Source organism: Thermobia domestica, chromosome 12, assembly GCF_964235325.1.
Source record: "Thermobia domestica chromosome 12, izTheDome1.hap1.1, whole genome shotgun sequence".
In the NCBI taxonomy this organism is placed as follows: Eukaryota; Metazoa; Arthropoda; class Insecta; order Zygentoma; family Lepismatidae; genus Thermobia; species Thermobia domestica.
In genome coordinates this window covers 117,000,852-117,016,793 of record NC_137465.1, presented here as the reverse complement: position 1 = coordinate 117,016,793, position 15,942 = coordinate 117,000,852, and the positions used below count along the sequence as shown (strand labels likewise).

At 36.3% G+C, this 15,942-nt stretch overlaps 1 protein-coding gene across 2 annotated transcripts in view; it reads right to left on the bottom strand.

The window, feature by feature from the left end:
* The window catches only part of LOC145666602 (A disintegrin and metalloproteinase with thrombospondin motifs 7-like), a 347,276-nt gene extending 343,024 nt beyond the window's left edge, over positions 1–4,252 (bottom strand). Inside the window, exon 1 of one of the 2 annotated variants that reach the window (XM_081734010.1) lies at positions 3,684–4,252. In XM_081734010.1, coding sequence (XP_081590136.1) covers positions 3,684–3,792 — 109 coding nt within the window. In that variant the 5' untranslated portion in view covers positions 3,793–4,252. The remainder of the gene's footprint in view (positions 1–3,683) is intronic. The other variant, XM_081734009.1, reaches the window with a different exon arrangement.
* Between the last annotated feature and the right edge of the window lie 11,690 nt (positions 4,253–15,942).

The window sequence follows — 15,942 nt, the reverse complement described above, 5'->3', positions numbered from 1 at the left end:
AATAGTCCTTTGTTATTGTAATCCTATTATTATTATTATTAGTAGTAGTAGTAGTAGTAGTTGTTGTTGTTGTTGTAACGATCATTCCTAACCCCTATCATTTCACGCATTTTGTTTCGCATAAATTATTGTCATGTAAAATAATATAACATTCATTCTTTCCACATGCAGAACGTAATGAAATAATATATTAAGCACACAACAAATTATAATATCACTGATATATCCACTCATTGGACAGCACGCTCCAAACAATAGAGATTAATCTCAAAATGGAAAAAATTCTTCGTGCATCAAGTCCACAGCTAAAGCTTGTTTCAGTGTGCCACAGGTTACCGTCATCTGCGGGTTGAAATGTTAGGTGTAAATTGAGTTGCATCTGTCCTGGCGTTTGTAATAGCAGTCTAATGAATTCGACTTAAAGTTACAGCAGTCAGGAGGGAGATACTTTTGCTGTTGATGTATCAAAAGCGATATTTATTTTATTTATTTATTTATTTAATATACAACACAACAGGCTTAATACCCAATTACAGTGTTGTGCAAAGTATATTTATAGGCAGCACCACTCTGCGGCCGCCTATTAGTCTTGCTTACAAAATGAAACGAGAAAGAATACTCATGACGAGGCAGAATTCTTTCAATAGAAACAGATACACTTTCCGACACGAGACATCACCTTCATAACAACTAAAGATGAGACAGGCCTTTCTAGTAGAAATAGATACATTTTCAGCGGCTAGACATCATTTTCATGACATCTTGTCGAGATGAGAGAGAGCTTTTTCAGTAGATAACAGATACACTTTCCGAGGGGAGACATCATTTTCATTACATCTTTTCGAGATAAGATAGGGCTCTTTCAATAAAAAACAGATAAACTTTTCGAAGAGAGACATCACCCTCATGACATCCATTCGAGATGAGAGTTCTTTCAATAGAAATAGATACACTTTCTAGAGGAAGACATCATTTTCATGACATCTTTTTGATGTGAAATAGAGCTCTTTCAATAGAAACAGATAGATATACTTTCCGAGGCAAATCATCACTCTCATGATATCTTGTCAAGATGAGACAGAGTTCTTTCAATAGAAATAAATACCCTTTCCGAGATGAGACATCACCTTCACTACATCTTTTCGAGATGAGACAGCATCAATTCTTGTCTCGCATATAACTAGCCTTTGACTAAGTTTTTCCAACCGCGGCACCCGTTTTAAAGATATAGAGTGAACCCCTGAGTCGCACTGGAACGAGAACTAAATCCCGTCTCTACTGAGGATTGTATTTGAGGCACCCAGTGGTAGATAGAATGTTTTCCCCGCTAATCCATCGCGGCTTTATTTCAAGCGCAAGTATTAATATAATATGGTACATACTATTGTTAGTACAAGCCTTTTATTACAAGAGAAGAATATTTGAACAAATTTGTACTTTTATAACAATTTTGAACATACTGGACTAACCTTTCATCATTGTGATAAAGAACAACTTTATATTCAGAATGAAAACAATAATAAACCCTTGATAGATCTTTAAAATGTCTTGTAGGTTGAAGAGTCTTCATTCATCAAATTCCAACAATAAATCTACTATTTCTTTATCCAGCATAAGATCAAATGTGATGTGACTGAGAAATATTAAATTATTTCATTCACTGTGTAATGTTGGCAGAACAGACATACTCCAATCTCGAAATCTGATTTCCTCGGGGGTTATTCTTAGTTGTGCAGTCAATTAGTTTTACAAAATAATTGTGATAAGACTATTTCTGTTCGAAGAATGAACATGAAACGTAAGAATTCTCCATTATACTGTACAGCGGGGGACACTTCTAAATGGTACAGCCATATGGAGATTTACGGCTAAGGTGTACCATTTAGAAGTGTCCCCCGCTGTACCAGCTTTGTCTGTTATACGAGATAATTAACTAATCACTAAGGGAAGCAAAACTAAGTTTTATTATAAAACTAATATCGAGTAACAGTTTCGCCAACTAAAGACTTTGACTTCATCCGACACTATCTTGTCTGATTCCAAAGTGTTTAGTTGGCGAAATTGTTACACGATATTAGTCTTATAATAAAAATCGGTTTGCTTTCCTCAGCCATTACTTTATTATCTAAACATAAGAAAGTTAAAATAGCGTTAGTAGCTCAAGGAAAAAGAATCTTTACAGCAAGTTGGAGTTCAGGTTATCATTAGACTAACCATAAGATTTCTTTTTTTTTTTTTTTTTTCTCAGCAGCGTCCAAAAGTGCTAATTCTTTGTTGTGGTTGGTTGGTTGATAGTTTACTGAAATTTATCATCCATTTGCAGAACCGATTCTATATTAAATGTGATTTACCGTTTAAGAGGAATCAGAGCTACCGAATGTTTTCAAATGCTTTTCTACCAGGAATCGAACCTATGGCTACGTCAAAGGCGTGCGTGCTAGCCACTGGAAGTATAGAAATAGCCAATATTCAGTCCTGGTTTCACTGCCATGTTGTTGGTAGAACAATAGTAAATTGTTTGGTTGGCTTGTTTGGTGTTTAACGTCCCTATGAGTACCGAGACTATTAGAGACGTGGACCTAGAGTTTACGTGGAATCCGAAACTCATGATCTCTTACTGAGTATCGAATCGGGGTCTCCTGCACCGAAGGAGCGTTTGCTAACCATACAGCCACAAATGAGCTCAACAACAGTAAGGAATTGATTTTGGACAGAAGCTTCAGTACAGTGATAACTCTTTTAAATATTGCTTCATCTATATAAGTGTTCTGTGATATAATTAAAACAAAAGCTCAATAATAAACTCGATCTCTGTCTTCTATTGTATAATATATGTTTCAATAATATTGTTCTCTTCTGTGGTGCGGAACACTCGAATTTGACTTCCGATAGAAGTACAAAAGCACATGTGATTTAGATTCTAATATCATTAAGGGCATAAACTTCAACTTTTATTTATTTATTTAATATTATTTTTTACTTGGTTCTCTTTCTACGCTACCTACTAGATAAATCACAACGTTTCGCTTTATATATATATTTTTAACGTATCCAATAGAACAGTGGTACTCAAAGTAAGGAAATTCCCCCAAGAGGTGTGAAAGGCCATCAAGAAGACAAAGGCTACTGAAATACATTGAACTGGGTAATGATTTTTTAACTCCGGGATCGATTTTGTTTTTACCACGATTATCTAAATTTTGTATTAAACAAAATTCAAATTACACATTGAAATTTTGTTCATCCAGTTCAAATGTGTTAAGAATATTATTGACCAATAAAAAGGAACTAGAAAATATAAAAATAATTATCCATATTTAATTATTTATGAATATCTAAAGACGACGATTGCATCATATAGTAATAAAATCAATTATATTCACTGGTAAATGCCACATAACATGACCTTTTTTTAATGGTTTGAAAGTGAAATTTCGAAATTAATTCCACACAAAAATCTAATAGTTAATGAGCACTCATTAAACTTCTCTAGTAAGTGCTTGCGCCTCGGAGCAGCCATGTACTCTGAGCTGTGGTTAAAGTTATTAAAAGAAAGAAAAAAAAATGCTAAACTTACAAGTAAACAAACGAACGAAGAAAAAATAATCCTTTCAACCTACTAGACTATTTGGAAAACATCCTTTAATGAATGGAACACGAATTTTGAGCACATCAAGCCTTACCTTCATGTCTATCAGCTGTCACTAACAAACTCTTTCCCTGAAGTACGTCACACAACACCATTACTACTAAAACAATGTCCGTCAGTAATATGTCACCCGTCCGTCGCATGGCGGTGCTCCAACATCAAATAAACTTGATTTTTTTATGTGTAAACAAAAGAAACTAGTTCTAACGCAAATGAGGGGAAAATGAAACAGTCATTTGAAGCAAATAGAAAATTCACTGTTTGTTACACTGTTATTCTTCAAAATATGCGAAATGTCTTATTACGTTCAAACAATTCGCCACTGACGCAAGAGACTGGTGATCGAGAGCTGCTTCCTGAAGAGATGAAAAGTCACCCGCCTTTCCTTCGCCAAGTTTCCTGGCGCACTGATGGACCAATCCACACAAGAAAGCACAATGTTGATTCGGTTGTTGTCTGCTCAAAGGGGCGCCCTCTATCGTACTATAGGAGGTCTTGTAGTCTAGATCGTATACCTAGCTACCTAACCAAAAGATTCTTTACAAAAGAGAGAAAGAAAGAAAGAAAAAGTGAAAGAAGAAAAGAGAAACATTTCCTTCTCTTTGAAGCGAATCCACTCGTTTGTCAGTGTATCTCTGTGTTTGTGTGTGAAATGAACCTCCTACGCCTGAAGGCATCTAATATGCTCATCCTTTTGTAACACCAGAAGAAAAACATTTCTCACGGCGAGAAGGTCATGGTTCATTGTATGGGAAAGAAATGGAATTAACCGTTGTCTAAAGATGACATTGATTACACAATCAGATTACTTAGCAATATCCTGTGTACGAATTTTATTTCTTCGTTCAGTATATTTGATGTATACATATCATCTTAAATGTAATGGACGGAAAACATGTTTTAAATTATTGTGACTGAATACATAACGTAATCGCTTATGGTCAAAAGTTTTTGGCCTTTCTTCGTCATATTAGAAAGGTATCAACCTAATAAAACCTGTTCAATGAAATAAGATATTTCTTAATAATCTTAGATTGAAAAAAAAAGAAAAGAAAAAATACCATTGAACCATTAGAAATGAATATTCGAGCATTGTATGATACCTACTTTGAGCTGAACCGTAGGCTACGTAGAATTTTTTATGCGTATCTTAAAGAACGAAGAGTGGTGACTTTTCAAATATTTATTTGCGAGTGGACAATATCGTGCTTGTGGGTTTTCTCGGGGTACTCCCGCTTATTTCCACTACCTCATTCCACTAATTCTTCCATCATCATTCATTTGTTTTAATCATCTTCTTCCTCAACCTAAAGGGCATAATCGCGAGACATTAAACTCAAAGAGTTCATTTCATTTATTTATTTATTTATTTATTTATTATTTGTTTATTTTCCGTAAACCTTATCTCCTCGAGCAAAGAAAGAGCATTCTTCTGCATAACAAAAAAATAGCTGAACCGTTTGAAATTAATTTTTTGAACATAGACCTACCTCAAGCCAGGGGTAAAAGTGGATATTAGAAAGTAGGGGACGCATGACATCATACCGTCCCCTGTGCAATCTTTGTCCATTGTAATTTTTTAGTAAGTGGAGGGACACCATAGATATTTTCTGGAAGTAAGGGAACGGCGTCTCCCGCGTTCTCCTTTACTTTTACCCTGCTTCACACCAGGATTTTATATTGTCATTTTCATTGAAATGTGTCTTCCAAGGAGGGAGGGGTGTTCAAGTGTTATGTCAAGAATAGAGTATCTCAGCAGTCACTCAAGTTAGGGAGATGATACTTGACTTATAAACTTTTCATTAAAAGTAATTGGACATGTGACCCAGTGTTTTCGAAAACTCCTCTTCTAAGCGCAGAAAGGAGAAGATAATCTCTATAATGTTGTTTGTATATTTGTCTGCTACACAAATCCACACTCCAAATTGATTGAAATGAATTTTGGAACATAGTACCTACTTTGAACTTAATTTCTGTCATGTCACTTAGATTAACATGAGTCCCTTAAGGGAGGAGAGGGGTTAAAATTTTAAAAAAAAGTATATGAACTGCTGCGTAAGAGATATTAAGTATTCTGCCTTTTGGCAGATCCTGGGACTAGTGATGTTTTTCTTCTTTTTTTCTTATTTCCTTTCTTCTTAATTTTCAGTTTGGACCTGGAAATGTTTCTTTCATGTTTCTCGATTTTCAGCTTCTTCTTTTAACTCCCAAAATTTTCTTCTATTTTTCAAATCATCAATTACTTGTGTTCTTCTTCTTCCTATTCCTCGCTTTCCTTCTATGGCGGTATGAGGAAGACAATTTCTTCGCAAGAAGAGTCCAATCCAATTGGCTTTTCTATGAAGGATAGTGGCTAGAAGCGTCCTCTTCTCTCCTACCCGTTTTAAAACGTCTTCGTTTGTTACTCTTTCTGTCCATTTTATCTTCTCTATCTTCCTCCAACACCACATTTTGAAGCTCTCTAAATATTTTTTATTTTCTAACTTCCGTAATGTCCGTGTCTCTGAACCATAAAGTCCAATGCTTCAAATATAGCACTTGACCAATTTCTTCTTTAGTCCAACATTAAGGCTGCTAGTTAAGAGTGACCTTTTCTTGTTGAACTTCTTATATCGGGTGTCCTAAAAATGGCGCCGACGGACCACAGGGCACTATTCTACAAGTCAAGATAAACAAAAAATGTATATATTTGTGTACCTTTCGGACCCTCGTCTGGAGACACGAGTTGCACTATGTGCCAATGTCGCAGATTAAGAACCATACCAGTAAATCTACCAAACTATCAAATAGTTACATCAATTCTTTCCAGATGGCAGTTGAAGTCAATATAGATAGGTACTAGCATCATTTATTAGTGTAGCAATCGATGTAATTCCTTAATGGATTAGTAGAATAATGCAAATAGTTCCAAGTTAATCTGCAACGTTGCCACATAGTGAAATTTTGATTCCCCATAGCGGCTGAAGGAGGCCTCGGAGGGCATACAATCATATAACATTTTCGCTTTGACTTGTAGAATAGTGCTCTGTGGTCCGTGGACACCATTTTTAGAACACCCGATATATTAGAATAAGGGTGGCAGAGTAACGAGTATATTTTATCAGTTAGTTTGAAACAAACACTTAAATTCACACCAATTGCAATCTTTAATTGATGCAAAAGAAAAAAAAAATGAAATATCATTATTTTGAAATCATAGTTAATTCCTACTAACAAAATTAACTATCTTGTTTCGTCTGAAAGTTGTACCAAAAATCTAGTCTATTGTACTCTAGTCTATTTGTCTGGTGTAACTAGGTGGGTCACACGGCCAATGGAGTAGAGATACGATGGCCAGTTTAGTTTCTTCCTTTCCTGTGCTGCACCAGTTCAGTGGAATAGGCAAGCTCTTTTGGCGACGAGGGATCGTGATGACGAAGAGCCTATACGATGAAGATTAATCTTACATGATGGTCTGTGGACCCTAACCGCACTGGATTCAAGCCCGGAAATTTCTAATGGGTTTATGTCTCACAACTATTCCGTATAGGCTAAGGAGACGGATTATTAATGAAAATGATTGACTATTAACTATGGATGGCCAATTCCGGAATTTTACTTTCCGGAATAAAGGAAATAAAATCGGAATAATTCCGAAAGTCGAAAAAGTCCGATTTCGGAAAAATCCGGAATTCGGAAAAGTTCGGAACTCGAAAAATCCGGAATTTATAAAATTCCGGAGTTTTACGAAATAGAAATTTTCTAAATTCTGTTTTTTTCGAATCCCGAAATTATTCCGGAAAATTTTGGCCATCTCTACTATGAACGATTTGTTAAAATGAGATCTCGTAGAAAGCGGGAAAACCCAAAAAAAAACCTCACAGACACAATATTGTCCACCACTGGCCTAGGATCAACAGTGACTTCTCGTACCAGAGATCAATTTCTTCCCCTCTCCCATCTCCAGTCGTGGTTTGAAGCTACCCCTTGCTTAATAACCACGGTGTAGCATAAGGACTCAAAATTCCAAACCTCAAATTATTTATCCCCTGTGGTTTCGAGGACTATATGAAGGACCAGAAATTAGGGGCTTGGAGGAAGAGATAAAAATTGACAACTCGGATGAACGATACAACGCATACAAGAATTGAATTATTGTGCACGTTTTCTCCCTGGTAAGAGATAAGGTGAATTGAAAATAGTTAAACATATACAACCGTCTGGCGTCTAGACGGGAAACAAGTTGTTCCCCAGTTCCTGAACAACAGTTCCTGAAGTTCCCCAAAAGTGGCTCTAAACAAGCTTTCCCAAAGTCGACACTTAGGCTCACTTTTTCTTTCACAGGGATTCGCCCAAATTAATAGAAAGCGTTAGGTAGTTAAGAAAGTGAAATGAACAGAACAGCTCTCCTCGCTGCTCTAGGGGTTAACACCCTGGATTCGGTTCCTAGTGCAAAAATATCGAGCTCATTGAAGTAGTTCCAATTCTCCTTTGATTTACAGATCTTGTACTCTATACCGTAAAACAGGGCTACTTTGACAGGTTTTGTACTATTTTACATGTGTGCAGGGGCCACTGGCTGCAAAATGTCAATGATACTATTCTCATCATAACAATAGGATCGAGGTTTTCACATCCACTACTTAACTTAAGTTTCTGCAAGTTAGTTTTGGACGAAACCTGTCAAAGTAGTCGCTGGGCTACTTTGACACCTTATGTATTTCTTGCGTAAGGTCAAAGTTACCCGAGGTACGGAGTTACTTTAACATGGAATTAATGTAAATCTAGTATAAAACACTGTTCGGATCATGCATAATATATGCTATATGTTTTTTAACCAGGAAATCTTGATTTTTTACATGATTATACACCTTTAAACAAATGTTTCTTAAAGATTTATTATTAACATATCTTTACACGTAACAACGGAATGAAAGCCTTAATCGTCAACATCATAGTCGTAACAATCATACTGTGGATTTTTGGATCCAATGTTGCAAAACCCACAAACCCATTTTTTGCATCTGACACACTGAATCCACTCTTTTCCGCCCTTGTATTTTCGAAAGTCACACATACAGATGACGCAGTTGTTTTCGTTTTACCTTTTTATTTTCTTCGCCTTCTTTCCCTGGCGGGGTTTCTTTTGAAGCTATGATGGTTGTCCGATTTCCAATTCTTCTATCAGAGGTTCCTCGATGACCTCGTCTTCCGTCACCAAGGACTCTCCGACGTCTCCCTCTTTTACCCTCATATCTGGTTCCAGTTTCCGGTTCTTCATCCCATGGGAGCAACCGCTTTCCAGGAGAAACCAAGATCTTTTTCCCTCGCTTCCCTCCGCTCGTCCTCGCTCTGGTACTTGGCCCCGCTCTGGAATCGTGAAGAAACTGCAGCAGACTTGCGTCCATGTCTTCCTTGACCTGGGTGCTATCGGGCTCTTTGGGTAACTTTGAGAGTGAAGCTTCAACATTCAGGGGAACCAGAACTGTAGCGCGGAATCCTGCTTTCAAGTTCTCGCCTATGGTGGGAGCCAGGGAATCCATGAGTCGAGACAGTAGAAAAGGGAACTGTTTCTTGGGAATCGATCCGCTTCGTCAGGTCTCCTTTCATCATGAACTCAGTACGGCTCTCCACTTCTTTAGTGCCCCATACAAGTTCACGTTCAGCGGCTGGAGTAGATGCGTCGAGATGCAACGACGCTCACAGAAAGGAAGAATCATTCATATGTCAAAGTAGCCCTGCTCAATGTCAAAGTAATCCCCGCTGTCAAAGTAGCCCCTTTTACGGCCCAAATTATGTAAATCTACGCAAACCAATCGACGAAGCAAAAGATCAAGAGAAAAACGTCCCGGTTGGGGCGGATTTTTAAAACAAAATAATAATAATAATTTTTAAGAGTTGATTTTGCTTGCAACTTTAGTGAGCAGGGTCCGGGTTCAATTACAGGTGAGAAATCATTACAATTTGAAAGCATTAGAATGATACCACCTTAACCACTAGGTCAATGTCTCGTATATCCTTGAGCCTGAAAAGAGGCCAAATAGGGACGCTAAACTTCAACAAATAATAACAATGAATATTGCATTGCATGAGCTAAATTTGAAATATTGGAAATAAGACAGGAAGTAATTTTTTTTAATAGAATGTGGATTTCTTTTTTACGCACTTTTAGAATGTACGCAAGAAAATAATAATAATGTTAATAATAAGTGAGTGTTGTCTCATAGTGTGAAACTAAGACTTCCAAACTATGCGAATTTAATACTCAAACTTGAGGTGGTGCATCTATAGGGCCTAACTATTGGTTACAATAGAGTAATAAGAACAAATAAAGAACCTGTTCCTTGGACGCTGAATCCATACCAAAAAGTCAATACTCGCTGTCTCGTACGGTTTTTTCTTCTAAGACGATAAAAGTTAAGACAAAAAAATATTTATTTCAACCACTTTCGGTTTGAGTAAATTCGAAGGACTAAAGAAGGAGATAGAACCTATTCTTAGGACACTGAATTCACTGAAAAGTCCGCTTCGGATACCTTTTTACCGCCTCTGCTGTACGAAATCAGTATTGAAACCAGAAATAATAGTAAATTTGTACCACTTCCGGTTTCGGTAGCGTGTTGTGGACAGTCATGATATGTTTCCTTGTGACGCTGAATAGTTTGCAGTAAAACTCTTCTCGCTATCAAGGACGATAAACGTTGAAACCGGAAATGCTAATTTTAACCACAGCACGGTTTGAATAGAGCTTCAACGAGGGAGATGAAATCTATTCTTATGATGCTGAATCGTTTTCAAGAGAAGCATTTACCGGTTTTGCCCTACGAAAATCAGTATTCAAACCGGAAATAATAATAAATTTGAACCACTGCCGGTGCCGGTAGATTATTGTAGATAGTCATAATATGTTGTGTTTTGAGACGCTAAATTGTTCCCAGAAACACTTCTTGTTATACCATTGTTTTCGTTCTATGGTGATAATTGTTAAAACTGGTGTTGGAACCGGAAGTAATAGTAAATTTGAACGACTTCCGGTCGACACTGACTCGACTGGAGAGTCCGCTTCGGATATCTTTTACCGCTTTTGCTGTAAGAAATCAGTATTGAAACCAGAAATAATAGTAAATTTGAACCACTTCCGGTTTTGGTAGAGTGTTGTTGGTAGTCACGTTATATTGTTTTGAGACATTGAATCGCTTGCAAAGAAAAACGCTTCTTGCTATCTCTTACCAATTTCTTTCTATTGTGATAAATTTGTAACAGGAAATGGTCAATTTGAGCCACTTTTGGTTTGAATCGAAGATTAACGGAGCAGATGGAACCTAATCTTGGAACGCTGAGTCGATTGAAAAAAAAAATCATATTTTGATAGCATTTACTGTTTTTGCTCTACGTAAGTCAAGATTTAAACCGCTTTCAGTATAGTATTGTGGATGATCATGATATGTCCTTAATAGCAAGAAAGCTTTCGGCCAGCTGGCGCATCCTTGGCTTTTGGCTTTCTACGCTTGCACTTAAAACGTATGCTTTCATACAATCTGCCTTTTATTGTACTTGCAAGTGATGCTTTAGGTCCTCCGAAGAGCGTTATAGCGTCACTGGCCGTACATTGGCTATTGACTTGACTTGACTTGTAAAACGCTTGCGTCAAGCTTTAATGGATCATTGAATGCAAGGTTGCTCCCATGTAACTTCGTTACTGGAATCCAACTTGCGGCATGCTTGCACGTTTTTCAATCAAGCTGGATGCAAACTTGGCCGACTTGAAATTGAAGCTTACAGCAAGTGGTTTGCACGGTTGTCTCTGCTACTAGGAATTGTCTTGAGACGCTCAATCGTTTGCAAAAAACCGCTTCTCCTTATTTGTTACCATTTTCGTTGTATGGCGATAAACGTTGAAACCGTACTAAATTTTGATCACTTCCGGTTTAGATAGTGTTATGGGTAGTCATGATATGCTGTTATAAGACGGTGAATAGTTAAAAAAACAGCCTCTCGATATTTTTTACCATTTTTGTTCTATAGTGATAAGCGCTGAATACGGAAATGACTAATTTGAACCACTTTCTGTTTGAATGGAGAGTTAACGCAGGAGATGGAATCTATCTTTGGGACGCTGAATCGATTGCAACAAATTGTATCTCGGCAGAAGGTCGGTCGGACGGACGGACAAAGCCAGTCTATAAGACTTCCGACACTTATGTACAGTATAGTTTGGAAATCTGATAAAACTTTTGTTTTAAACATTTTTTCTAAAATGTCTCCTTTTGTTTCAAACTTTTTAAAAATCCATCTTTTGTTCTTATTTTTTCTTTGTTTGACTTCAGTTTCTCTTTTTAGAAATGCTCATCCATCCTTCAAAGGCTAAGGAAAGGAATTTTTGTCAAAAGAATATATACGAAGTGCATTCCAAAATTGCGTGTCCGTAACTCCCGCAGTTTTCGATTTTCGTGTTATATTTTTCTGCCACTTTACAAGAATTGAAGCAGGGACTTCCATAACCGCACAAGTCCAGCTAAAGAGATATTAAGAAAGTCAGTAAAAACTTAATATTTGTTGAAAATGTGAACTTGGAAATCAGATTTTTTCCGGAGATCAGATGTTGGAAGGTTTCTTCATGCATGAAAAATGATAAAACCACATTCAAGTTGCTCATGTGTGGCCTCGTTTATGCATGTTGAAAGTTTTCAAAATCTGTAAACTTGCATGATGGTTTTGCCGTTTTTCATACAAGTTTATCGTGTATGTACTTCTTCATATAAGTTGATTGTTTTATACTTAGGTCCGCCAATCACGACAGCGGAAGAAATCATGTGTCTCCTCCGTAATGCAAGTTGGCACGTGTGTGGGCAAAAAAAAAAAAAAATCTTCCAATATGCATGATAAAACAAATCTTTGATGCAAGTGTGTGCGTCTATAGCCCCCGTTTAGGTCTCCAAACTATTTAGCCTAAAGGTGACACTGACTTCTCCACTAAGTCCCAAGGGCCAAGACCTAGCAAGCACATACCAACGTAATGTAGCATTAACGTCAATTTGTGGGGAACGGCAGAATTACAAAAGAAAACGTCAATTATGCTTGGTTATTCGAAGTGTACAGCGCCATCTTAACGATAGCGATAACGATAGCGAGCAGTAGAACTAGAACATGCTTTGAAAAAATTCGCTGCGTCATCGCTTGTGGGAAAAATTCGAGTACTTTCGAGTGTTTTCGAATATGTTCTATGCACGTTGTATAAATATGGGACACAACTGAGAGTTGGACAGTTCGAAGTTTTGAGTTCAGAGCGGCGAGTGAGATCTAAAAAGTGAGTTCGACTAGGGTGTTTTGTGAATGTAGTTTTCTAGTGAAAATACAGTGTGTTTAATTGTGAGTACATAAAACCAATGCATTCTACTTATTCAAACCCCTGCCTTATAATGATATCCGGGGCATTCTAATTTATGATGCTTGCATGTGGATTTGTATAAATATGCAAAAGAGGCGAAAGATAGATAATGAGTGTAGAACATTTAAAGAACAATGGAATATTAAAATTTCATGATTGAGTGAAGTAGTAAGAATTTACAGGAAGCCTACGATGAGAAAAATATGACTCTTTGAAAAGCGGGCTGAAATTTCAACAGGTGGTGTTTAAGAAAGTCAATGCTAAACAAGAAGCAACAACTCGTGCTAGTTTCCACATGGCTCATTGAATAGCGAAACATGACGAACCATTTACTGACAGTGAATTAATCAAGGATCATATGATTGCAGCAGCAGAAGAAATGTGTTCGGAGAAAGCCAATTTATTAAAAAATAAAAAATAAAAAAAATCAGTTTGTCAGCAAACGCTGTGGCTCGAAGAGTAGATGATGCTGCAGAAAATATATTAACTCAATTTTCTGACAAAAATCGACACTTGGAGTGGTTCTCTTCAGCTCTGGATGATCCAACACATATTTCAGATACTGCTTATGTATTACCTATTATCCGAGTCATAGATAAAAATTATGATGTGTGCGAAGAGCTTCTTGACATTTATTGTATTCGCGGCACGACCACTGGAGAAGCTATTTTTAAAGGGGTTGAAAATGCTTTTAGAAAAACAATCTTTCACGGTAAAAATTAAAGTGTCTACTACTGATGGTGGCAAAAATATATGTGGAAAAATAAACGTGTCGTTGCTTTCGTATCACAGACTGTAGAAAATAGCGATAATTCAAACTATTAATCATATATTACATTATTGATCAACAATCTTTACGCGGAAAATCCTTGGATACGTCGAAGTTTTAAAACTAATCATGTCAGCTGTTAATTATATGAAAGTTAGCATTTTATACAGTTTTAACTAAACATACGAATGACCTTAATTTAAAATTACAAAGAGAAAAATCAGCTTCTGCCTGATTTGTACTCTCATTAAATCCTTTCGACAAAAACTTGTTGTTTTTGTCGTTGTTTTGTTGTTTATTATTTCATTCCCAATTGATAAAAAAAAAAATGTTTCATTCATGTTAATACATGACAAACATTCAGTCAAAAACTTCAAGAAGCCCTTGCTCATCAACTTCAAATGAAAATGATTGATTTAGTGTAGCGATATTAAAATAAATAAATAAAATCATCATTTGGAGTTTTTTTTCTTTTTTATAAGTCTTCTACTCACACAATTTGATCAGTTGCATAAATTTGCTCGTGGGAATCACTTTCGGAATTACTTATGTGTATGAAAAAAAAACTTTCAAAAATGAAATATACAAAAAATATTTACAGATTTCCAAGTTAACTGACGAGCATTTGAAGTCGCTGCTGGTAATTTCTACCAGTAAACTATAGATCCACAAAAGCAAACAATTGTCATTGGAAAGTTACAGTTACAAAAATCTCATTAATCGTAATTATAATGTTTAATTTCATAATGTACATTACCTATGTATGCCCACTTATTGTAAGTTTTAAGGATAAATTTAATTTCTTTAATCACAATTAAGAGGAAGCAGAAGATAGAGAAACGTGGAAGAAACCTTTCCAGGACCTAATTTAAAATACGAAAAAGGAACCTCATTAGCTCCAGGACCTGCCGAAAGGCAGAATACTTGATAATAATAGACTACAGTTACAATGTTCAATTTTATTATTTATGTCAGTCATTGTGTAACATCTTATTATTATTTTGTGTGATTTACTTAGCTTTTACAATTAAATCAATATAAACTGTAGCGGGCCGAATTAGTGATTCTTGCGGGCCGTAGTTTGGATATCCTACTTTAAAGAATTCTATTCCGAGGCGTTAAAGGGAGATCTATTATTTCATATTTCTTCTGAATCAATGTTTACAAAACAACGCCTCAGATATTTTCTAACAAATATACCAAATATATTTATCTCATTCCCTTACGTAAGTTTAATATCGCAGACGGAAGCTGAGAATTAAACTGGATTGAGAGAGAACTTTTTGGTGGGTGATTTCCGGAACTCCATTCAACTGAAGATCCAGTCATCGATCCTCTCGAGCCAGAATTCGGAGGATAGGGTATGTTTAAAATATTTTATGCTTGATGTATACATGCAGGATGAGTTCAACAATTCATATCACATTCTTCCCTTGACTTGTATGGCATACGTGGAGCTTCGAAATAGCATTTGCTAACCGAAGACGGTATTTTTTATTCAGACTTGAAATGTACGCAAAAAGAGAAAATAAAAGAATGGAAAACAATGAAGATAGAAAAGAGGAAAAGTATTTTCTTTTACTCTTACTATTCTCACTAGTACGGTGTATACTTTGTTGCTGAATAGGGCGCTAAACTCTAACTCAACCAACCAACAACTTGGTACAGTCAGCGACAAAAGTTCTTTTAGTTTGGTAAAATTTATTTTCGGAATAATGGTGATATGGCTGGAACGTGCAACGGTGGTATGGCTGGAACGCACAGAAAATTACTCTTTTCAAATTACTGAAAACTGTACTCAACTTGTCCTTCCATTCTGAAGTTATTTACGAAACTAATTTCTTCAAACGAAAAGAACTTTTGTCGTTACCTGTACATGAGGTACTGGGTTAGATTCAAAATGGCATTACAGTAGTTCAGATCTCACTTTAAACTGTATGTCTCGTTCTATATGGAATCGCTGCTGATAAAGGACGTAACTAAATCAATCAATCAATCAATCAATCAATAAGGTGAAAAATCTTGTTCTTGACTCCATGCATTGCATACGAGAGCTTCACATTAGGATATATTACTGAAAAGTGTTATTTCCTAGTTTTAAATGCGTTTCCTACTGAATTTTCAAATGAATCTTCACTCCAAGTTCAAGATTAAGTG